Source organism: Dendrobates tinctorius, unplaced genomic scaffold (genome assembly GCF_039654945.1).
Source record: "Dendrobates tinctorius isolate UK_male_01 unplaced genomic scaffold, ASM3965494v1 ptg000025l, whole genome shotgun sequence".
Classification (NCBI taxonomy): Eukaryota; Metazoa; Chordata; class Amphibia; order Anura; family Dendrobatidae; genus Dendrobates; species Dendrobates tinctorius.
This window is the reverse complement of record NW_027361693.1, coordinates 13,793,184-13,818,602: the sequence shown is the minus strand read 5'-3', so window position 1 is coordinate 13,818,602 and position 25,419 is coordinate 13,793,184. Positions and strand designations below refer to the sequence as shown.

Here is a 25,419-nt window from a genome sequence, read left to right as displayed (position 1 = left end):
CAAGTGTGAAACCAGCCTAAGCCCCACCCCCTGCCCGCCCCCTCCAGTCATCTCTGCCTAGTAGTGCACATGGCTGCATGCGATCTGCACACCCTATCTTTAGCATAGGGTGCGCAGACCGTGTGCTAGTAGAATTTTGCATGTACTGCGCCCTTTTGACGGTGCTCCGAGTGCACCAAAATGCAACATGGTGCGTTCGGTGCACACCGCCGCACCGTCAAAAGGGCGCAGCGCACGCAAAATTCTACTAGCGCACAGTCAGCACACGGTCTGCGCACCCTATGCTAAAGATAGGGTGTGCAAATCGCATGTAGCCCTTTGTGATACTAGGTGGGGTTGACCGGAGGGGGTGGGCAGGGCTTAGCGGCGGCCAAGCGCTGCGGCCCAAAATGCTAGTGTGAAGCTAGCCTAACACTCACAGTAGCGTTGGTATCTCAGTCTATTCTCGGGGGCCAACAGCTTTGCAAGATGGTGCGCACTTCTTCCTGGAAGCTCTGTGCAACGTCGTCTTTCCCTTGTGTGCAGGTCCAGTGATGCTCCTAGAAATGGTGGATTCCTTTCTTGTCTTTTCTTCGTGGCTCCACACGGCAACACAGGAAAGCCACCTTTTTATCCCCAGAATAGTGTACAAAGTCACAGTCTCAGACTAAACATTCTTTTCCTCACAGCTCCAGGCAGGCATGTCTGCTTCCTGTAGAAATATCGGCTGTCAACTCACACACAGAAAAGCAGTCCCTCCCCTCTCCAGTGCTGACAGAATAAACCACACAGTCTTTACTGCAGGGGAGAGAGAATGTCCCATTACTCTAACCAAGGGAGGTGCTGTCTCTTAAATTGGCAGCTTGTCTCTAGGGTCCATAGCAATGCCACCCACTTACACAGAGATGGGCAAATACATCTGCAGAACCCTGGCTTAGTGGCCACATTAGCATTCTGTGCCCTGCAAACATCCGCAGTGCATCTTCTCATTAGTAGGCTACATCATGCCATAATGGTGATGTTCCCACAGGAAGGAGATGGTTCACATGGCTTTGTCCAGTGGCCATGGAATATTGACAGGGCCTCTGGCCCAGGATCCTGTATATTACATTTTTCATTTTTAATAGTAAATAGTAAAACTAAAAAGAAAAAAATTGCTGTCACAATTCCCTTAGCACGATTATATGTGATTTTTCTACAACTCTTTTGTGTCATCACTTTGGCTTTAATAGCGCCACAACTACAATGCATTTTCACTGTATGCAATCAGATTTTATGGCTGTTTATTAAAGATTCTGGTGACTGAACAATGCAATTGTGATGATTCCCATTGATATCTGGCACCTGTCTGTGCAGCACACACATTATTTCAGTGTCAGTGTCTCATACATTGCATACTTATCTTCTATCATGAAATGTTAAATCGGAAACTCGTTAAGTGCAAAGCCTGAGGTGAATGTTGGATGACATGTTCCACATTCATTTCTGCGGGATACAGTTTATTCATAGAAATTAGTCTTCATCTCACTGTCCACATCCAATGTGGCTTCAGTGATGGTGTGTGCGCCTCTGTTACCATTGATGTAGTTGGTGATTTGAACTGGAAAAGATATAAGAACATATCGATATATCTAGTTTAGGCTTTGGTCCTTTAACACTTTAGGCTCTTGGACATATAACTAAACACTATTAAGTCTTAGGTAAAGTTCTTCTGGTAGGAAACTGAATACAGCATTGAAAGCTTCAAGGAGGATCAGCAATGGGTTAGTGATAGAATAAAGGCATACAGGTAGGTTACTTTGAATAGTTTTATTTATACTGTTGATGAAGCTTAGATGCCTTCCTCCAGGGAGAATTTGGGATTCAGTCACAGGGGTGACTCCGGTGCGGATTCATTGTTTTGTGTATAGAGTGGCGGCTGTAACCACACCTCCATCCCTGACTGACAGCCAGCCCATCCACAGTGATTTTTCATGTGACAGGTTTGCTTTAAGTGTGTGGCCACCTTAACGGGATAGTGCACTAGTGTGAAGGTAGTGGCTAACTCCCTGTCTCTCCTCAAGTGCACCCATCTACACCTGCTGTAAGCTCTCACATGACTGCTCCTGGATGCAGTATTCCTTCCTGTGATGAATCCTGTGACATTTTCATCTCTTCAGCTCTACACTCTCAATGGATGACAATGTTAATTTTTTGCCAAGTCCTAGCTGCCTCACTACGGGTAGGCATTCTGAAAGTTAGATTTTTATTACATAAGCATGCGGACACACAGTGCAGAGGAAGGACATCTGCAAGTGACACTGATACCTGTAAACCTGTGTGAGGGCACAATAATCTGTGTGGGAGGCATTATACTTTGTGTGTTTAAGCACTGGGGGGTTAACACAACTGGTGCAGATGTGTGGCAATATTTCATGTGCAAGATCTGTGAGGAAATCATGCTGTATTGGGAGGATCTGATGGCAAAATACTGTGAGGGGTAGAGTTGAGCGACTTTTGTTTTTTTAGGGTCGCGTTTCGTTTCGTGAAACCCGACTTTTCCAAAAGTCGGGTCGAGCAAGATCGTCCGATTATAGGGAAAAGTCGGGGTCGTCCCGAAACACGAAACCCAATGTAAGTCAATGGGGAATAAAAGTCGGCAGTGAGAGGAGGACAGGAAACACACCTACAGTGCCCATTTGAATGCCAAAAGCATTAATTCTTCTTTCTTAAGCTTGTCAACCTTAATTAACTTCATAATACAAGTTACTCACTGAAAAATGGGGGTTATTTGGCTACAAACTGTGGGGGGGGAGGGCTGGCTCCAGATTTTCATGTGCCCTGGGCGAAAGAGCGCCCCTTTAACACATACCACAACTCATCATGCTCCGATACGGCAGAGAAATAGCGGTATAGTACAATGAAAAATACCTCACTTTTTACATCTCATGACGAGGCCCATCTATTTCTCCATACAGAATCATTGGTCCCATATAATGTTTGAAACAGTATATGATGAGCTCCACATAATGCTACAGTATATGTTGGTCCCCATGGATGAAGCTCCACTGTCTTATGGGCCCAAATAATGCTCCAAACATAATGGGCCCCATTTCTAATGCTCTAGTGTATAATGGGCCCTGTAAATGCTGCTCCAGTGTCTGATGTCCACCTTTGGAATGTTCCAGTGTATGGTGGGCCCCATCTATCATTCTCCAGAGTATAGTGCTCCCCAAAACTTGCTGTCCCAACATTGAAAACAATCAAATAAGTCTCCTCGCTAGGGAATCCCTGTACTTGTCTGGACAGGTGCTGTAGCTTGCTTAACAGCTCGCCAGCCGTTCTCACGCCCAGTATGGATTACACGTGATTGCACAAAGGTGAGAAAGGGTACCGTATCCCCAGATAACATGTATGGATAGCGTACACATTTAAAATATATGTCTCAGGAGGCAGGCTCAGACGGTGTTAGGCCCAGTATGGATTGCACGTGATTGCACAAAGGTTAGAAAGGGTACTGTATCCCCGGATAACATGTATGGATAGCGTACACATTCAAAATATATGTCTATACAGCAAGAGGCAGGCTCAGACGGTGTTAGGCCCAGTATGGATTGCACGTGATTGCACAAAGGTTAGAAAGGGTACCGTATCCCTGGATAACATGTATGGATAGCGTACACATTCAAAATATATGTCTATACAGCATGAGGCAGGCTCAGACGGTGTTAGGCCCAGTATGGATTGCACGTGATTGCACAAAGGTTAGAAAGGGTACCGTATCCCTGGATAAAATGTATGGATAGCGTACACATTCAAAATATATGTCTATACAGCATGAGGCAGGCTCAGACGGTGTTAGGCCCAGTATGGATTGCATGTGATTGCACAAAGGTTAGAAAGGGTACCGTATCCCTGGATAACATGTATGGATAGCGTACACATTCAAAATATATGTATCAGGAGGCAGGCTCAGACGGTGTTAGGCCCAGTATGGATTGCACGTGATTGCACAAAGGTTAGAAAGGGTACCGTATCCCCGGATAACATGTATGGATAGCGTACACATTCAAAATATATGTCTATACAGCATGAGGCAGGCTCAGACGGTGTTAGGCCCAGTATGGATTGCACGTGATTGCACAAAGGTTAGAAAGGGTACCGTATCCCTGGATAACATGTATGGATAGCGTACACATTCAAAATATATGTCTATACAGCATGAGGCAGGCTCAGACGGTGTTCGGCCCAGTATGGATTGCACGTGATTGCACAAAGGTTAGAAAGGGTACCATATCCCTGGATACCATGTATGGATAGCGTACACATTCAAAATATATGTCTATACAGCATGAGGCAGGCTCAGACGGTGTTAGGCCCAGTATGGATTGCACGTGATTGCACAAAGGTTAGAAAGGGTACCGTATCCCTGGATAACATGTATGGATAGCGTACACATTCAAAATATATGTCTCAGGAGGCAGGCTCAGACGGTGTTCGGCCCAGTATGGATTGCACGTGATTGCACAAAGGTTAGAAAGGGTACCGTATCCCCGGATAACATGTATGGATAGCGTACACATTCAAAATATATGTCTATACAGCATGAGGCAGGCTCAGACGGTGTTAGGCCCAGTATGGATTGCACGTGATTGCACAAAGGTTAGAAAGGGTACCGTATCCCTGGATAACATGTATGGATAGCGTACACATTCAAAATATATGTCTATACAGCATGAGGCAGGCTCAGACGGTGTTAGGCCCAGTATGGATTGCACGTGATTGCACAAAGGTTAGAAAGGGTACCGTATCCCTGGATAACATGTATGGATAGCGTACACATTCAAAATATGTCTCAGGAGGCAGGCTCAGACGGTGTCAGGCACAGTATGGATTTGACGGCCCAGATTACACAGCGGAGGAGCAGGGAGAGGTAAAGATTGCAAATGCTGGGGCCCTGCCCAAGCAAGGGGGCCCACTCGTGGGCGTCGGTACTGGCATTGGGCCCCTCATAGTACAGCGGTGTGTCTGACGGCGGGTGTGCACCACCGTCAGAGACACTTGATTGCACTATAAGGGACCCTGTGCCAGTGCCCGCACCCAAGAGTCGGCCTACCCACCTGTCCAGGGCAACGGCACTCGCACGGTGTCGTGCGGTAGGTGGTGACCCCGGCCATGGGGGGGGAGGCAGCACAGTTAGGGAGTTTTAGAAAGTGGCATATGTTGATGTTGGACATTCAGCTGATGCAAAAGGCGAAATAGGTGAAGTACCAGGAAGAGGTGGACCAAAGCAAGCCATTTTTCTGTCACCCTATGTGTCATCAGGGGAAGGTGAGACAAAATCCTTGGAAACCCATGCGTGGTTCATTTTAATGAAGGTTAGATCATCCACATTTTGGGTTGACAGACGGGTCCTTTTTTCTGTCAGGATTGATCCAGCTGCACTGAAGACTCTTTCCGATAGCACACTTGCAGCTGGGCAAGCGAGCTCCTGTAAGGCATATTGGGCCAATTCAGGCCAGGTGTCCAGTTTAGCGGCCCAATAGTCAAAGGGGAATGACCTGTGTGGGAGAACATTGATATGGGAGGAAAAGTAGTTTGTTACCATAGTTGACAACTGCTGTCTCCAGTCACTTTCCATCGATGCAGTATTACCAGTTGTGTGAGCGGTATTTGAAAAATCAGTCCACAACATTGTCATGAAACCCCTGTCTCCAACGCCACTTCTGCTGTGTGCACCACGAACACCTCTGCCAAGCTGCCCCCGGCCCGTACGGCTCGTGTGAGAACCATCACCGCTGCTGTGTGCTGGGAATGCCTCAAGCAACCGATTTACCAGAGTTGCTTGTTTATTAGCCAATATTAGGTCAAGGTTCTCCTGTGGCATGATGTTTTGTAATTTGCCTTTATAGCGTGGATCCAGGATGCTGGCCAACCAGTAGTCGTCATCGTTCATCATTTTGGCAATGCGGGGGTCCCTTTTTAGGATCCGCAAGGCATAATCTGACATGTGGGCCAATGTTCCCGGTGTCAATGATGCACTGCGAGTGCTGGGTGGAGGAGCACTTTCTGGCAAATCCACATCCCTCCAGTCACGCACAAACCCTGTACCAGACCTTGCCACGCCAACATTTTCACTTGCCCCACGAGATGCATCCTCCTCCCCTAAGTAATCATCCCCATCATCCTCCTCCTCCTCCTCTTCTTCCTCCACCTCGTCCAGGAGAGGTCCCTGAGCAGACAATGGCTGAATGTCATCAAGGATTCCCTCCTCCTCTTCCTCCTCATCAACATTGGCTGCAGACGCCTGCTCCTTAAGGTGCGTCAAAGTTTGCATGAGCAGACGCATAAGTGGGATGCTCATGCTTAGGATGGCGTCGTCTGCGCTTACCAGCCGTGTGCATTCCTCAAAACACTGAAGGACTTTACAAAGGTCTTTCAGCTTCGACCACTGCACACCTGTCTACTCCATGTCTGCTCTCAAAGTGCCTGGCCGTGTATCCTCCCACAAATGCATTATGGCCTGCCTCTGCTCGCACAGCCGCTCCACCATGTGCAGGGTGGAGTTCCACCTTGTTGCAATGTCGATAATGAGGCGGTGGTTGGGAAGGTGGAGCAATCGCTGCAGCTTCTGCATACGAACGGAGTGTACAGGCGACCGGCGGATGTGCGCGCACAGTCTTCGCACCTTCTGGAGCAGGGCTGTTAACTCCGGATAATTTTTGAGGAAGCACTGCACCACCAGGTTCAAGGTGTGAGCCAAGCAAGGTATGTGGCTGAGTTTTGAAAGGGCTATGGCTGCCACAAAATTACGGCCGTTATCACTAACTACCTTGCCTGCCTCAAGATGTACACTGCCCAGCCATGACTCAGTTTGTCGCTTCAAGTACTCGGCCAGCACCTCGGCGGTGTGTCTGTCGCCCAAACACATCATCTGCAACACAGCCTGCTGAGGCTTTCCACTAGCTGCTCGATAGGGGGACACATTGTGTGCAACAGTGGCAGCTGCAGATGGAGTGCTCGTACGACTGCGCTCTGTGGACGAGCTTTCACTTCTGGAGGAGGTGGAGGAGGAGGAGGGTCGAACGCCTACAGCCAATTGTTTCCTATACCGTGGGCTAGGCAGCACTGTCCCACCACCGCTGTCCCCTGTGGACCCTGCATCCACCACATTAACCCAGTGCGCAGTGTTGGACACGTAACGGCCCTGGCCATGCCGACTGGACCATGCATCAGTTGTGAGGTGCACTTTTCCGCTCACTGACTGCTTGAGTGCATGGACAATGCGGTCTTTCACATGATGGTGGAGGGCTGGGATGGCTTTGCGAGAGAAGAAGTGGCGACTGGGTAGGTCATAGCGTGGTACTGCATAGGCCATGAGTTCGCGGAAAGCTGTGCTTTCCACCAACCGAAAGGGCATCATCTCAAACGAGATTAGTTTGGCAATGTGGGCGTTCAAACCCAGTGTATGCGGATGAGAGACTGAGTACTTTCTTGACCTACTCATAGTGTCTGGGAGGGTGAGCTGGACTTGAGAGCTGCATATGGTGGAAGTAGCGGTGGACAGGGCGGACTGAGAGAGGGTTGATGATGGTGATGGAGTTGGTGTTCTTTCTGATGGCCTAGAATCAGTATTTCGTTGATATAACAGTGGGATTCCCTGACTGCTGTGGTCTTGCAACGACACCTCAACATTTGCTGCTGTGCTAACTGGTGGGCTTACAGTGGGGGAAACAATGTAGCGTTGCTGACTACCTTCGTTGTGATCAGTTGCACATGTGGCACTTGAGGTTTGGTGTTGTGTCCACGCTTGCAAGTGCATGCTGGTTAAATGTCTAAGCATGCAACTGGTATTCAAATTTTTCAGATTTTTCCCTCGGCTAAAGGTCTTTGCGCACTTCTTACAGATAACCTTGGCCTGATCATGAGGATTTTGTTCAAAAAAGTGCCACACTGCACTCTTCCTACTTTGGCAGACATTTTGCGGCCTAGCACGCTGTGATCTTTTGACCCTCTGGACAAGCTGTCCAGCAACTCTTTTGATGTTTGGAACCTGTCTTTGGAGTGCTCCGGGCCTGCCAGATAACAGCTGTTGCGATGTCGATGTCTGCTGTGGATGCTCCTCATCTGAGCTATTGGAAGCAGCACCCTCTTCCCCCAATGGATGCCAATCTGGGTCAACAACTGGGTCATCCATCACCTCCTCTTCTATGTCATGTGCACCTTCCTCTGTGTCACCGTGTATGGTGGTATAGTGTGCGGGAAGGGGCACCTGAGTCTCATCAGGGTCAGAATCTGGCTCTGTACACTGCGAGGACAATGTAGTGCTCTGAGTGAATGTACCAGCAGAATCATCCATCAGCGGCTGTGCATCAGTGCACTCCATGTCAGATTCATCTTGGCCTGGGTAATTCACCATTTGACTTGATAATCCAGGCATGGTATGTGAAAACAGCTCCATGGAGTAATCAGTAGTATGGCCTGCGTCATCCTTCAATCTTGGTTGGGGTGAAGGACACAAGGAAAGGTGTGGTTCATGAACATGAGCCTCCAATGACGACTCAGTGCTTTTACTTTTTACAACTGAAGAAGAGGAGGCGATAGAGCTGGAGGCTGAGTCAGCAATGTAAGACAAAACTTTTTCCTGATGCTCTGGCTTTAAAAGCGGTTTGCCAACTCCTAGAAAACTAAGCGTTCGAGGCCTTATGTAGCCAGACGATGACGCAGGGTCAGCACCTCCTGCATTCGGTCCTATTTTGCTCTTGCCACTACCATCAGATCCACCACCAACACCATCATTACCAGCTGCCAACCCCCCCCCAATTCCACGGCCTATTCCACCAGCCTTCCTCATTTTTGGTAGAAATGTAGACAAAATCCAACAAACTATATAGTAATGTAAAACAAGGTACAAGGTGTCTATAGGGCAGGGGAGATTTTGAATTTCTGCACACACTTGTGGACAGTGGACACTTTTGGATTGTGTGAGGCCCACTGATATCTGAGCGCTATGTGACAGGCTCGATGGCACTGCTGTGACAAAAGTGACTAGAGGATAAGGGAGATTTTGAATATCTGCACACACTTTTGGACACTGGACACTTTTGGATTGTGTGAGGCCCACTGATATCTGAGCGCTATGTGACAGGCTCGATGGCACTGCTGTGACAAAAGTGACTAGAGGATAAGGGAGATTTTGAATATCTGCACACACTTTTGGACACTGGACACTTTTGGATTGTGTGAGGCCCACTGATATCTGAGCGCTATGTGACAGGCTCGATGGCACTGCTGTGACAAAAGTGACTAGAGGATAAGGGAGATTTTGAATATCTGCACACACTTTTGGACACTGGACACTTTTGGATTGTGTGAGGCCCACTGATATCTGAGCGCTATGTGACAGGCTCGATGGCACAGCTGTGACAAAAGTGACTAGAGGATAAGGGAGATTTTGAATTTCTGCACACACTTGTGGACAGTGGACACTTTTGGATTGTGTGAGGCCCACTGATATCTGAGCGCTATGTGACAGGCTCGATGGCACTGCTGTGACAAAAGTGACTAGAGGATAAGGGAGATTTTGAATATCTGCACACACTTTTGGACACTGGACACTTTTGGATTGTGTGAGGCCCACTGATATCTGAGCGCTATGTGACAGGCTCGATGGCACTGCTGTGACAAAAGTGACTAGAGGATAAGGGAGATTTTGAATATCTGCACACACTTTTGGACACTGGACACTTTTGGATTGTGTGACGCCCACTGATATCTGAGCGCTATGTGACAGGCTCGATGGCACTGCTGTGACAAAAGTGACTAGAGGATAAGGGAGATTTTGAATTTCTGCACACACTTGTGGACACTGGACACTTTTGGATTGTGTGAGGCCCACTGATATCTGAGCGCTATGTGACAGGCTCGATGGCACAGCTGTGACAAAAGTGACTAGAGGATAAGGGAGATTTTGAATTTCTGCACACACTTTTGGACACTGGACACTTTTGGATTGTGTGAGGCCCACTGATATCTGAGCGCTATGTGACAGGCTCGATGGCACTGCTGTGACAAAAGTGACTAGAGGATAAGGGAGATTTTGAATATCTGCACACACTTTTGGACACTGGACACTTTTGGATTGTGTGAGGCCCACTGATATCTGAGCGCTATGTGACAGGCTTGATGGCACTGCTGTGACAAAAGTGACTAGAGGATAAGGGAGATTTTGAATATCTGCACACACTTTTGGACACTGGACACTTTTGGATTGTGTGAGGCCCACTGATATCTGAGCGCTATGTGACAGGCTCGATGGCACAGCGGTGACAAAAGTGACTAGAGGATAAGGGAGATTTTGAATTTCTGCACACACTTGTGGACAGTGGACACTTTTGGATTGTGTGAGGCCCACTGATATCTGAGCGCTATGTAACAGGCTCGATGGCACTGCTGTGACAAAAGTGACTAGAGGATAAGGGAGATTTTGAATATCTGCACACACTTTTGGACACTGGACACTTTTGGATTGTGTGAGGCCCACTGATATCTGAGCGCTATGTGACAGGCTCGATGGCACTGCTGTGACAAAAGTGACTAGAGGATAAGGGAGATTTTGAATCTCTGCACACACTTTTGGACACTGGACACTTTTGGATTGTGTGAGGCCCAATGAATATCTGAGCGCTATGTGACAGGCTCGATGGCACAGCTGTGACAAAAGTGAGTAGAGGATAAGGGAGATTGGATTGCTTTTAAAAAAGCAGTTTGTGGAGCAGTGGGTAAACAGCAATGCCAGCCTGTCAGGAAGCCTTAGAAGGCAGCCCAACAACCAACACCACTGATACGCCACTATATAGCCTCCCCTTGCACTGCACACACAGTGACTGGTGTGTTGTGCAGGCCAAATTGCTAGCAGCAGAAGCAGTTTTTTTTTCTTCTCAGCAGGACAAAAAAAAAAATTGGGATTTCTTTTAAAAAAGCAGTTTGCGGAGCAGTGGGTAAACAGCAATGCCAGCCTGTCAGGAAGCCTTAAAAGGCAGCCCAACAACCAACACCACTGATACACCACTATATAGCCTCCCCTTGCACTGCACACACAGTGACTGGTGTGTTGTGCAGGCCAAATTGCTAGCAGCAGAAGCAGTTTTTTTTTTCTTCTCAGCAGGACAAAAAAAAAAATTGGGATTTCTTTTAAAAAAGCAGTTTGCAGAGCAGTGGGTAAACAGCAATGCCAGCCTGTCAGGAAGCCTTAAAAGGCAGCCCAACAACCAACACCACTGATACACCACTATATAGCCTCCCCTTGCACTGCACACACAGTGACTGGTGTGTTGTGCAGGCCAAATCGCTAGCAGCAGAAGCAGTTTTTTTGTCTTCTTCCCTGCCTAACGCTCTCCCTACAGAATCAGCAGCAACCTCTCCCTATACTAAGATCGGCAGAAGTAAGATGGCGGTCGGCGTGCACGCCCTTTTATACCCCCTGTGACTCCCACCAAAGCAAGCCAATCACTTGCATGCCCTTCTGAAAGATGGTGGTGACCCGTGCCTATGTCATCACGTTGCCCACAGTGTCCGTGGATCCTGATTGGCTGAAAAAGAGCGCAAAACAAACTTTTGAAACGCGACTTTGGCGCGTAAGTCACCGACCTCGTGGCCGACCTCATCCTAGGTCGTTTCATGAAACCCGACTTGCCAAAAGTCGGCGACTTTTGAATTTTTTTGACCCGTTTCGCTCAACTCTAGTGAGGGGGAGATGTGGTGACATCCTACATTATGGGGGAGTTTAGTGGCATCATACTGTATGGGAGAGGTGGGGGCATGATACTTTATGGTGGGATGTCCCTGATAATGAATTCAGGGTTGCCAAATATTATGATTCCAGGGCAGTCGATAAAAATAGGGCACTTTTTTGCACTATCTGTAAAATAAATGTCAGGAGTCTGTGATATTTTTGAAGTTGAAGAAACTTATACAAGTTATTTTGAACATAATTATCATCATTTTATAGTTCATACTGAAAGCAGTTGATGTCAAATCAGAACATTGGGCTGTAGATAATGTATCCCTTATATTCATGAGGATTTTAAAATCTGCCTGTAAAAAAATATTGTCTGTCTGTGATTTGTTGGCAAGTATCCAGAAAAAAATCTAAAGTCAAGTTGGTAACCCTGATGAGGGTGAAGTGGGAGGGCCATGGTAGCATTGGCTTTGAGGATGATGATTCTGTTTAGAAAAAGGAAGAAGTTGCCTAACCTGGAAGAGGAAAAAAACAAATAGTCAACAGACACTGACAAAGAAAGGATAAAAAGAAGACTAATTCAACAATCCAGGACAGAATATTTTATAAAAAAGAATTCTAATGTCTGAAAACTCCTGTAAGAGCAGAACTGCTAATGGCACCTTACTGTACCACTGCCTATAGAAGGATTACTTATTACAATATGATGTTCCTTACTGATAATGGTAACTTGCATGGCTGGATTTCCAAATTTATTGCTACTTTAATGCACAGAGCAGTGTATAGAATTGATGGTGTAAATTGTGAAATATAGGAAAAGCTGCGGTTGTAGACAATTTATATGATTACATTTTTATCCTCATTCTGAGAGAAACTCATTACCATGTAATATGTTGGGGAAAAATGTACTCCAATTCTTCTGAAAAAGAGCATAAAAACAAATCTACATTGGTAGTCATATCCCTTAGTAAGCTGCATTATTTCAGATAAGATAAAGTGCAACTAGGTATTGAAAATATATCACACTAAAAATGTCAAATATTTGTATGTGATGCCATGCTTACTGTAATCACTTGGCATGCTATCGAAGAGGAAATGGATAGTTAAGTCTGTCAAAAAGGCTATCTAGGACAGACTTGGCACAGGGCACCCCAAATGGCAGATACCAAAGGAACCCTGAGCTTCACCCTTTAATACCTGCACAAGATTCTGATCTTACAACTTGGTCCATTGGATTGCTTTCACGGAAGGACAGCTGTCCAGAAGAGCAAACCAAAGGAAAGAGAATGGTCTTGCAGCCTGGTCAGTACCAGGTTGGTGTAGGGATATTAAGCAGAAGGATAGTCAATAAATGACCCCAGGGCAAAATCAGGAATGCCCACTAGCAACAAAACACTCTTTGCTTCAATGCAACCCTTTGGTAAATTCAAAAAAGTTCATTTTTTCTCATTAATGTACACTCTGCACCCCATCTTGACTGAAAAAAACAGAAATAAAGAAGTTTTTGCAAATCTATTAAAAACAAAAACTGAACCATCACATGGTCATAGGTATTCAGAGCCTTTGCTTGGACATTCATATTTAAGTCACATGCAGTCCATTTCCTTGTGATACTCCATGAGATGGTTCTACTCCTTCATTGGAGTCCAGCTGTGTTTAATTAAACTAATAGGACTTGATTTGTAAAGGCACACACCTGTCCATTTAAGAACTCACAGCTCACACTGCATGTCAGACCAAATGAGAATCATGAGGTCAAAGGAACTGGCCAAGGTGCTCAGAGACAGAATTGTAGCAAGGTTACAAAAGAATTTGTGCAGTACTCAAGGTTCCTAAGAGCACAGTGGCCTCCATAATCTTTAAATGGAAGAAGTTTGGAACCACTAGAAGTCTTCCTAGACCTGGACATCTAGCCAAACTGAGCAATCATGGGAGAAGAGCCTTGGTGAGAGAGGTAAAGAAGAACTCCAAGATCACTGTGGCTGATGGCTGAGCTCCACAGATTCAGTAGGGAGATGGGAGAAAGTTTCACATAGTCAACAATCACTGCAACCCTCTACCAGTTGGGCATTTATGGCAGAGTAGCCCAACGGATGCCTGTCCTCAGTGCCAGGTAGATGAAAGCCTGCATAGAGTTTGCTAAAAAACTATGAGAAATAAGATTCTGTGATCTGACAAGACAAAGATATTACTTTTTGGTGATAATTCTAAGCGGTATGTGTGGAGAAAACCTGGCACTACTCATCACCTGCCCAATACAATCCCAACAGTGAAACATGGTGGTGTCAACATCATGCTATGGAGGTATTTTTCAGCTGCAGGGACAGGACAACTGTTTGCAAATGAAGGAAACATGAATGAGGCCAAGTACAGAGATATCCTAGATGAAAACCTCTTCCAGAGTGCTCTGGATCTCAGACTTGGCCAAAGGTTCACCTTCCAACAAGACAATGATCCTAAGCACACAGCTAAAATAACAAAGGAGTGACTTCAGAACAATTCTGTGACCATTCTTGACTGGCCCAGCCAGAGACCTAACCTAAACCCATTGAGCATCTCTGGAGAGACCTGAAAATGGTTGTCCACCAACTTCACCATCCAACCTGGTGGAACTGGAGAGAACCTGCAAGGAAGAATAGCAGAGGAACCCCGATTCCAGGTGTCCAGCCGCCACCTGGTATTCCGTACTTCTTTATTAATTCAATGGCGGTCCAGCCTCAACTGCTCAATTTCTTGCAGGTACCCCACTCGATACTTCACGAGCATTTGAAAGTCTCTCAGGCTCTCCATGGAGCCAACCACCATGATGGGAATCCTACCCACTTCACTGGATACCTGGTCTTCATCATCAGGAGGGATCCTCACCCTCACCACACCGGAGATATTCACAAGGTCTTGCATTACCTTCCCGGATCTTCCAATGATTCTCCCAATCAGAGCTTTGGGTACCAGAACCACATCTTTCCGCAAACCCATTCGATTCATAGCCTCCCTTCCTAACTCTAGGCGTCGAGCAGCCTTCACATTACTCCGCCTAACCAGCTGCTTGGTGTGAAGACATTGCAGATGCATGTTTTTCAGGACAGCCACCCGCTTTTCTGTGTCTTCCCTGGCTGATATTATCACCAACTGCCAAGTCTCAGGTGCCCAGTGCACCTTACACGCTTTGACCGCTTCTTTGAAAGCCTCATGCACACCTTCCTCAGCACAGGCCTCTTGCATGTCTTCTGGTACATCTATCACCGACTGGAAGGTCATGGTCTTGCTCTCTTCCTGGACTGAATGCTCTAGCTTTACCACAGACACTTCCCCCACTACCATTGACGCGACCGGGTGACTGTCTTCTTCAATTCTTAACTCACCAACTTCACATGATTTGATCACTTCATGACCCTTTGCCCCGATGGCTGCTGGCAGTTCTGTCTTATTATCATTCGTGCTCACCCGTGGTAAGTCTTCGTCCAACTTCTCCCGCAGAAGACTTTTAACTACTCCTCTGAGTTCCTCCATCTCTTCCTTAAGGTTCTTATTCACACTTTGCCAGATGGACAGGTGACCTCTGAGCTCCAAGACTTTTTCTCGAGCTCCTCCACTCTGTGCTCGGCCGTTTGTCTCAGGACCCTTTCTCGTTCGAGATGTTCTTCCACTGTCTCCTTTATCAACTGTATCTCATGGTCTTGTTCTTTTTTGGCCATCACGTGTCGCACCACCACTTCTTTAATTACAGTCATATGTTAAAGTTTGGGCACCCCTATTAATGTTAACCTTTTTTCTTTATAACAATTTAGGTTTTTGCAACAGCTATTTCAGTTTCATATATCAAATAACTGATGGACTCAGTTATATTTCTGGATTCAAATGAGGTTTATTGTACTAACAGAAAATGTGCAATCTCCATTTTAACAAAATTTGACCGGTGCAAAAGTATGGGCACCATTATCATTTTCTTGATTTGAACACTCCTAACTACTTTTTACTGACTTCCTGAAGCACTAAATTGGTTTTGTAACCTCATTGAGCTTTGAACTTCACAGCCAGGTGTATCAAATCATGAGAAAAGGTATTTAAGGTGGCCACTTGCAAGTAGTTCTCCTATTTGATTCTCCTATGAAGAGTGGCATCATGGGCTCCTCAAAACAACTCTCAAATGATCTGAAAACAAAGATTATTCAACATAGCTTTTCAGGGGAAGGATTCAAAAAGTTGTCTTAGAGATTTAACCTGTCAGTTTCCACTGTGAGGAACATAGTAAAGAAATGGAAGAACACAGGTACAGTTCTTGTTAAGCCCAGAAGTGGCAGGCCAAGAAAAATATCAGAAAGGCAGAGAAGAAGAATGGTGAGAACAGTCAAGGACAATCCACAGACCACCTCCAAAGACCTGCAGCATCATCTTGCTGCAGATGGTGTCACTGTGCATCGGTCAACAATACAGCGCACTTTGCACAAGGAGAAGCTGTATGGGAGAGTGATGCGAAAGAAGCCGTTTCTGCAAGCACGCCACAAACAGTCACCTGAGGTATGCAAAAGCACATTTGGACAAGCCAGTTACATTTTGGAAGAAGGTCCTGTGGACTGATGAAACAAAGATTGAGTTGTTTGGTCATACAAAAAGGCGCTATGCATGGAGGCTAAAAAACACAGCATTCCAAGAAAAACACTTGCTACCCACAGTAAAATTTGGTGGAGGTTCCATCATGCTTTGGGGCTGTGTGGCCAATGCCGGCACCGGAAATCTTACTAAAGTTGAGGGTCGCATGGATTCAACTCAGTATCAGCAGATTCTTGACAATAATGTGCAAGAATCAGTGATGAAGTTGAAGTTATGCAGGGGATGGATATTTCAGCAAGACAATGATCCAAAACACTGCTCCAAATCTACTCAGGCATTCATGCGGAGGAACAATTACAATGTTCTGGAATGGCCATCCCAGTCCCCAGACCAGAATATCATTGAACATCTGTGGTATGATTTGAAGCGGGCTGTCCATGTCGGCGACCATCAAACTTAACTGAACTGGAATTGTTTTGTAAACAGGAATTGTCACAAATACCTTCATCCAGGATCCAGGAACTCATTAATAGCTACAGGAAGCGACTAGAGGCTGTTATTTTTGCAAAAGGAGGATCTACGAAATATTAATGTCACTTTTATGTTGAGGTGCCCATACTTTTGCACCGGTCAAATTTTGTTTAAATACAGATTGCACATTTTCTGTTAGTACAATAAACCTCATTTGAATCCAGAAATATAACTGAGTCCATCAGTTATTAGATACATGAAACTGAAATAGCTGTTGCAAAAACCAAAATTGTTATAAAGAAAAAAGGTTAACATTAATAGGGGTGCCCAAACTTTAGCATATGACTGTATATCTTCAAGGGGTACCACTGGGTCAGTCCTATCAGTCGAGTGAACCCACCAGTTACCGTCCACCCGTGGGTCTAGTCCAGTCATCTCATCTCCCAGCCCACCATCCGTCATGTCACGAGACGTAAGGTCCGTAAGTTGGGCAGATGTACCCCTTCCTTTGGTCACTTCTACATCTGACCTGTCCACTTTAGGAGGCGTCACCGTCTCTAGGTCTTCCTCGTCCGACCGTACATCATCAAACAAAACAAAGTCTCGGCCCCTCTCCAAGGCATACGCTAAGTCTGGTGGTATACCGTCCCCTTGGCACTCAACGCTATTGGACGGGTCAAACATTACTCTGTCTACCGCATAGTTCACCATGACCCCATGTTTACAGCGAACCTGTACCATTTTCTCGGTCAGCCAGAAAGTGAGCGAAGTTCCTGTCAGAGTCACCTGAGTCTTTAAGTCTAGCCGACCAGAGACTCTTTTCTGGCGCAACATCACAGTACACACCTGCGGCCCATTGTCACTATCCAGAAAGGATATCCCACATTCTGACCAAGTCATACACACACACTGCGGTTCCCTAGACATACACACTGAGGTACCCAGTGATATAATTTCTTCAAACTCGGCCCCTTTCTAGACTACCACCCCACTTTGGGTCACCGCCCCCTCCTGGGACTCCACCCTTTTTGGGTTACCACCCCAATTTGGGTCATCGCCCCTTCTGGGACTCCACTTCTTTTTGGGTTACCACCCAATTTGGGTCACCACCCCCTTCTGGGTCTCCACCCCCTTTTGGGCTACCACCCCAATTTGGGCCACCGCCCCCTTTTGGGATTTCCCCATGTCCGCTATACCGGTCTTCTCAGACCACAGTTCACACAACACAGTTTGTCTCTTTTACGATACCACACAAGTCCTTGTTGGCACCACCACAGCTGCTGTCACCGATCACCGACACCACACCAGTTCCTTCTGGTGCTGCCACAGCTCCTGCTGTGCCATCTTCATGGACCCGCTGATCCACCGGAAGCCGCTTGTCACCTTCGTAACCCCGCCGAGTTACCGGAAGCCGCTTGTCCCCTTCGTAACCCCGCTGAGTTACAGCAAGCCGCTTGTCACCTTCTTGACTCCCACTGAGGCACCGCAGGCTCAGTTGAGAAAAGAAGAAAAAAAAACACCACACAAAAAACTCACGTGTCCGGTGTGTGTGCTCTTCAGGATGTACCATCTCTGCCTGAGACCGCCCAACTCACAGGCGCACCGGATGCTATTCAGGGAGCGGCCCTCCTCCGAGGGTTTCCCAACACACCGGCCTCACCAGGTCCAGGGGCTCAGCGGGTGCTCTTCAGGACATCCGTCTCCAGCTGAGACTGCCCAACACTCATGCCTCACCAGGTCCAAGGTCATACCACGTGCTCCAGGGATCCAATTCTTCTCCCAGAACCTCCCAACACTGACCCTCCAGGACCTTGCTCATTGAACCCTCCAGGTGCACAGTCTTTACCACTGACCCTGGTCAGTACAACACGAACACCTGTCCGTTACCTGTGTCGTCCGCACAGGTCCTCGGATCCCTCTACCGCAGAGGTATCCTATAAGTCTCACTCTCCTGGGGAAACGGCCGCACTGGGCTCACCGATCCGGACAGTGCCTTACTCACTAGGCCGCCCCACGGTTCCAGAACCACAGCCGGGCAGTGGCTTCCCCAACCGTCAGCCCTCCTGGCTCAGCGTTGCCAGCACTGCAACATGCGCTTTTTGGAAACCGTTGCCCTTAGCAACCGACTTTGCAGTCCTCTTCCGTTGCTCCCAGCAACAAGGCTACAACAATGCCCATAGCTTTCTCCACCAAATGTGAGGTAGCGCTGTCATTCAAATAGGGGATTCTCGCTTAGCTGCCACAAAATCAGATCCAGCATGGGTTTTCCATAAACCAGTATAGTCCATGTGGTTTACTGTGCAGCATAGGAAGTGTGCATTTTTTCATCAGAATTCTGCCATCACTATAGGTGCTAGAACTTCCTTTCATTCACTTGACAGCATACATTGACAGATTGTTTATGTATCCCAAACTTAAAAACTGACTCTCTGTAAGTCTGTATGCAATCTTAGGCCAGGATCACATATGCGAGGAATACGGCTGAGTGTCACATGTTATACCCGCCACTGCAACAGGCACTCAGGAGCGGAGTGTGCAGCTGCATGTATTGCTATGTGGCCGCATGTTCCGCTCCAAGTGCCGGCCGCAGTGTCGGGTATTAACATGCAAGACTTGGCCGTACTCCTTGCAAGTGTGATCCCGGCCTTAGGCTGGAGTCACACACAAGGTAGAAAAATACGGACCGTATTTTACATCCGTAATACGCATAAATGGTCCCTAAATAGTGCTCCGTATGTCATCCGTTGTCAGGGTGCGGCTGCGTATTTTTCTCATGTAAGCATCCGTATGTAATCCGTATGGCATCCGTATACCGTTTTTTTCTCGCAGGCTTGCAAAATGGACATTTAACGGTTTTGAGGCCTGCACATAATTTAAATCATCAGCACCAACCCTATTTATTGCCTCTACATCAGGTGGCAGCCTTCAATCTGCCCATTTTGGTGCTCTGCTTGTGTGGGGGTCTAGCTGGTGGTTAGCAAACATGTCTGACACACTTCAGTTCACCATAACTGACCGTGTTCTCTTCAACTGGGTTTTGTCCAGGCGCTTTGGCCAGCCATACCCAGTGATTGTGGATCCGAGGAGGAGGAGACGCATGTGGGTCCATCCACTTTTGAGGCAACGACTCACAAGAGGTCATTTTCAGCCCCTCTATTGTTCTCTGCGGGATCATCCAGAAAAATGTTACAAATACTGTCGCATGAGCCTTGCAACATTTGATCTACTCTTGGAGACAGTGCGCCCTGGGATCCCGGGATAACCTTTCAGGACAAAAGGATGCGTCAAGCTAGATCTGTAGAGGAGCAACTTCTACTCACATTACGGTACGTACTACACAACCACATTCTCTATGTTCATGATGTGTTGCCCAAACTCTGTTTTTTATTTGGTCCGAAGATTAATGCCCTCATCTTATTCCAGATATATATAAACTTACAGACCAGAATGTTATGTGTAATATGTACTGAATATCACGTAGTGATTGTGCGACCAAATATATGTGTGCTAGTAGATATGAATCACTAACAAGTTTGGTATGTATGCACCTGGTGTTTTGTTATTTTGTGCATTCTAAAATGTTCCATTTCTGTTGTTCTTCAGCTTCCTGTCCAGTGGCCTGTCTTCTGCTGCCCTCCACCATGATTTTCTCATTGGAAGATCTACCATTTCTGGCATAGTCAGGTCGACATGTAGTTAAATATGGTCAACACTACAGCAACTCGTCATGCCCCAGCCCAGGATGGAAGACTGGTTGAGGATATCAAGAGACTTTAAGGAGGAATGCCAGTTTCCTTATTGGATTGGGCCCCTTGATGGCAAACATATCCGGGTGCGTAAGCTGACGAACTTTGGCTCACAATTCTTCAATTATAAACAATAATTTTCTGTTGTATTGTTGGCTCTGGCCGACCCTCAATACAAGTTTATAATTGTTGACATTGGGGCCTATGGAAGGACGGGAGACTCTAGAATCTTCAATACTTCCATTATGGGTCAGCGGCTACGCAACAACCAGTTGGATCTACCACCACCACGCCAGCTACCAGGATCCACTCAAGAATCAGTCCCTTATGTCCTTGTGGCAGATGAGGCTTTTCAGTTAATGCACAATGTCATGAGGCCATATCCCTGGCGCAACCTGGACCACCGGCGCTGAATTTGTAACTTGCGCCTATCACGTGCTCGGCAACTGGTGGAGTGTTCCTTTGGCATTCATTGGCCAAAATGGTGGGTCCTCCAGTCTGCCATTCAGCTGACTGAGCAAAATGTAAATGAAGTAATTAAAGCATGTGGCGTTGCCCATAACTTCACCAGGATACATGATTGTTCCTCCTCTGCTGGTGTTGTGCGTGGGTCAGACAATGTACGTAGGGCGAGACCACCTATCAACCCTCAACGTAGAATACTCTCTGGGATCAATGTGCCTGATATTTTCACAAATTACTTTATGTCACCTGAGGGGGAAACTTCTTGGCCAGAGCATGCTGTTTCTATGTTGTAAATGTTTCTTTTCGGCCTTTGGGAAACTATATATATTACAAACCCTTATGTCTTTTCTCTGCTTAGAAATCAATGTGTAAGCATATGGCAGCATGTCGTGATGTAAGTGCATCATTGATAAAGACAACAATAATTGAAAGTGAAAACTTTTTATGTATCCTTTTTTAAAGGCCTTGTGAAGCCTTATGTTATTTAGCAAAATGGCCAAAATTGGCCTTAGAACACAAACAAATTTTTCGAATGTTAAAATTTAGCATTTAACCACAAAAACACACACAGTTATTGTCACGTGGACCCGTCCTGTGTGACGCGACCAGCAGGCCGGTAACTAAAACAACAGGACGCTGCACATGATACTGTCCTGTGCGACACGGCTCAAAGGCCGGTAACTAAAACAGCAAGACAAGGGGTAGGGAAACAGTTACAACGGTGGGCTCTGTGATAGGGAAAGGGGACGTGGAGACCTCCTGCACTCCCCTGAGTCAGTGTCCCTAACGCTCCTAGTGTTCCCTGTGCCAGTTCCGCATCGGGCTCCGATCAGGAACCTGTTTCCCTAGCACACCCTACACCTATCCCTTGCTGGGGAGCTGGGTGGCGCAGGCACTGGCCCCACCGCTGTACTAATACACACTAAGGAAAAAACACAAATGGGGAAACACAACTTAGCTTTACTCTGTTGCACTTGCTCCTGGCAACAGAGTCCACCACCAGCATGCAGCTCTCCTCCTGAATCGCTGCCACCAAGCTCTGTCAGAGCTACAAGGAAATCCCCTATGATTCCTTCCACACCAGGGCTAAGACAGAGCTGCAAGGAACGCTCTCCAGCTCCTTCCTCCACCAAGGATGGTTGAAATGAGCACTATCACCAACACTGATTGCAACACCTGTGACTCTTTTATAGCAGAGCCAGCAATCACACCTGCATTATAATCATGAGCACTTAACTAAAGAAACTAGAGTGCAATGACGCTCACCACCACCGGGGGCAATCTTAGAACAAACAGTGCCATCATCCTAATGGCCACCGGGGGCAAAAACCAAACTTTAGCACAGCTTAGGGAAAAAAAGTTACCTGTGCTTTTTATCAGTCCTGATCCAGCATGGATCATGACAGTTATAAATTGTAGTATGTAGGGGTGGAGAAGGTGGAAGCCCAGTCTGTGTTGCCTGATGGCTAGTGTGGCCACCTTGACCCTCGGCCTGTGTGGGGGCATACTCTTGCCCATGATGGAGGTAGTGGGCCAGCTCATGGGCTTGAGGTGGATACTGGGCACTAGATTGGAGACGACACTCCTGTTGAGGCTGGTAGGGCCGTGACTCTAAACCACCAAAATGGCCATGTCGTCTCCAACCAGATTGGGACCAGCCTCCAACATTGGCTGGGAACAAGTGGCCATATTGGTGTGCTGGGTTATACCATGACATTTGGGAATGATTTTGCTAATGTTGGGAAGGGGGGAGGGGGTGAGGTGTAGGCCCACGTGTAGGAGGATCTTCAGACCCTGATTGAGAAAGCACTTGGGGGTGTGGGTTAAGACGCATGAGATTCCTGTGTGACAGCTGCCACCTCTCCAGAAACTCAAACAGCTCATAAGGGGTATTGGGGGGTGTGCTTGTGTCAATTAGGATCTGAATGGATCCTCGAACACGTAGCCGCACCTCTCGGGGAAGGGAACGTAGATAATGGGCAAGGCTGCGTGATTACTCCTCCTCCCCATCATCAGTGGCAACACTGTTATGGGAATTTTGGGCCCCTATATCCACATTGGTTGTGGTATCAGTGGCAGGGATATGGCGCCTTCGTCTATGTCACCTGGATGGCACAGCAGGCTGGGCAGAGCCCTCTAGGCAAACAGTTGGGGTGCTGCTGTTGCCCTGTTCATCATGGATGTCGAGTGGTGATGCAGCTGACGGTCCTTGTTGTGGCTCTGTTCCTGGTGGTGGTGTGTCTGGTTCTAGGGCAGGATCAGGTCGAGCCAGAGAAGTGACTTGGGCCTGGCTCCTTGGAAGCCCACAGGATGGTTCAGACAGCTCAACCCCTCCAACTACAGGATTGATGGCCTCTGATTCAGACCCTGTCTCCCTTTCAGTGATGTTAGAGTGAGTTCTGTGATTAAATATAAAATGTAGAAAAAGGACATTTTTGATTGGGCCCTATAAAGCATTTGTTTCATGTGGTGTTTTTGTTAATCTTACAGTCTGAGATCCATAATTGGAGCGAGGAATGAGAGGTGGTCGAAATAAACATATTTCCGCTTTGTGTGGGCCCCTGAATCACTTCTTGCCCGCTGCTGGCGCTCACGGCGATACTGGTCACGGATGCTGCGCCAGCGTCTCATCACATCTTCGACTGCAATGTGACATAAAAGAATGAAAACTTACAATTTGCCTAAAACAAGTTTTTGAACTAGTATCAAAGTCATGTGGCCTACTAGGGTGTGAGTTCTACCCAGGGTGGCATATAGCATTGCTGCAACCAGGCCAGATGAACAGGGTCACAGTAGCTCATGTGGCAATTAGCAACTCTTTAAACTGTTTTTGCTAGGCATTATGAGGAGCTTGGGGACAGGGTAACATTCTCTCAGTGTCAAACTGTGTGTCCAAAAATAATTTACAAGACACAAGAGCCCAATATCAGAAGCACAGGATGTGGGGGGGCCTACTTATAACATTTTTTTGGGATGGCAGGTAATTTGACATACATAATTTATGTGCACGTACTTATGTGCTGCTGCTCCTCACGTGGCCGATCACCAAAATCAGGGAACATTTTGCGACATATGCGCCTCCATGCAGACTCCTTTCTTGCCCGGTTGGCATAATGTGCATCCTGTTGGTCCGATAATTCCGGGCGATCATGCACAAGAACAATTAGCAGCTCCACATTCAGATTCTGGTAGGGTGCCATGATGCTGTACTCTGTGGAGGCGTACTTCCTGTATGTCTGGAGCACTTTTTGAGATAATTTGCATGTCTAAGTTTCCTCATGATGGATTGGCCCATTTCCTGTCACCAGGAAAAGTCTTGCGTATTTCTCGCAAGTCACATGGGTGGTCCGTGTGTAATATGATGTTTTTGTGCACCCATAGACTTGCATTGGCATACTACGGTCGTAATACGCTGACAATCGCAGCATGCTGCGATTGGCACGGACCGTAGAAAATACAAGAGAAAAATACGGCTGATGAGAGCTACCCCATAGAAAACCATTGGTCCGTGTGCAATGCGTTGTTTTATCGCCTCTCACTCGTCCGTATTCCTCTCTAGTGTGACGCCGGCCTTACAAACAGAACAGGAGAAGAGATGAAGACATGTTACACTTCCTGGAATTCATCTTGGTTTCTCAGCTGATAGAGATGGATTCAATTTAATATCCGTGGACATCAAGTTAGACAGAAAAGGATAGACCTAATTGAAAGTCCTTTACAGGGTTTTTCAAAGCATAACATTTTCATGGCAATTTTGTTAGCTATTGCATTGGTGATCAGATGAGCAAATATTTATTCAAAGTTCATTAAAATGTTTCTGTGCAGGAAGAAAAAAATAAATATTTAATATGTTTCAAAAGATCCAGCTGTCAATAAGGTTTATCTTTCTTTCTTTTTCTTTCAAATGATGTTTTGCAGTTTTATGGTAATATGCAATCATGTAAAATAAGACCTAACATAAATAAATCTTCTTTCCTCATTCCAGGTGCCTATGTACTTCAGGTTAAAGCAACAGATGCAGATGATCCTACGTATGGAAGCAGTGCCAGAGTGGTTTACAGCATTCTTCAGGGCCAACCTTATTTTTCTATTGATCCTAAGACAGGTAAAAATATTATAAGATGCTTTCATTTTTTTAATATCTAGTAGTATTTTTTTGTATGCATACTTTCGAACAATTGATTTCCAAAAAATAGGAGCAAATTTGCTAAAATTGGGCAAACCTTTCAAAGAAAAAAGGATATTTATATTAAATAGAAATTACTAGCAGGTTTTTAAACCCTAAACTAATGTTATCTATGTAAAGGATTCAAAAAGTGGATTATTTGGTTACCCTTTGTATTATGCGTCAGTTTCTCCTTCCTCTAGGAAGCAAAGTTTGTGCAACTGAGATGCAAGTCCAGGAGACTTGCCCTGCACTAGTAGTTGAAACTAAAAGTTTACATACACTATATTGAAATGGCACATATGCATGTTTTTCTAAATATC

The 25,419-nt window shown here is 46.4% G+C and overlaps 1 protein-coding gene across 2 annotated transcripts in view; it reads left to right on the top strand.

Annotated features, from left to right (window-relative positions):
- LOC141084627 (cadherin-12-like) overlaps positions 1-25,419 on the top strand; it is a 1,440,185-nt gene that overhangs the window by 1,288,641 nt on the left and 126,125 nt on the right. For both annotated transcript variants that reach the window (XM_073569451.1, XM_073569452.1), the window contains one exon: positions 24,917-25,036. In XM_073569451.1, the coding sequence (XP_073425552.1) occupies positions 24,917-25,036 (120 nt within the window). The remainder of the gene's footprint in view (positions 1-24,916; positions 25,037-25,419) is intronic.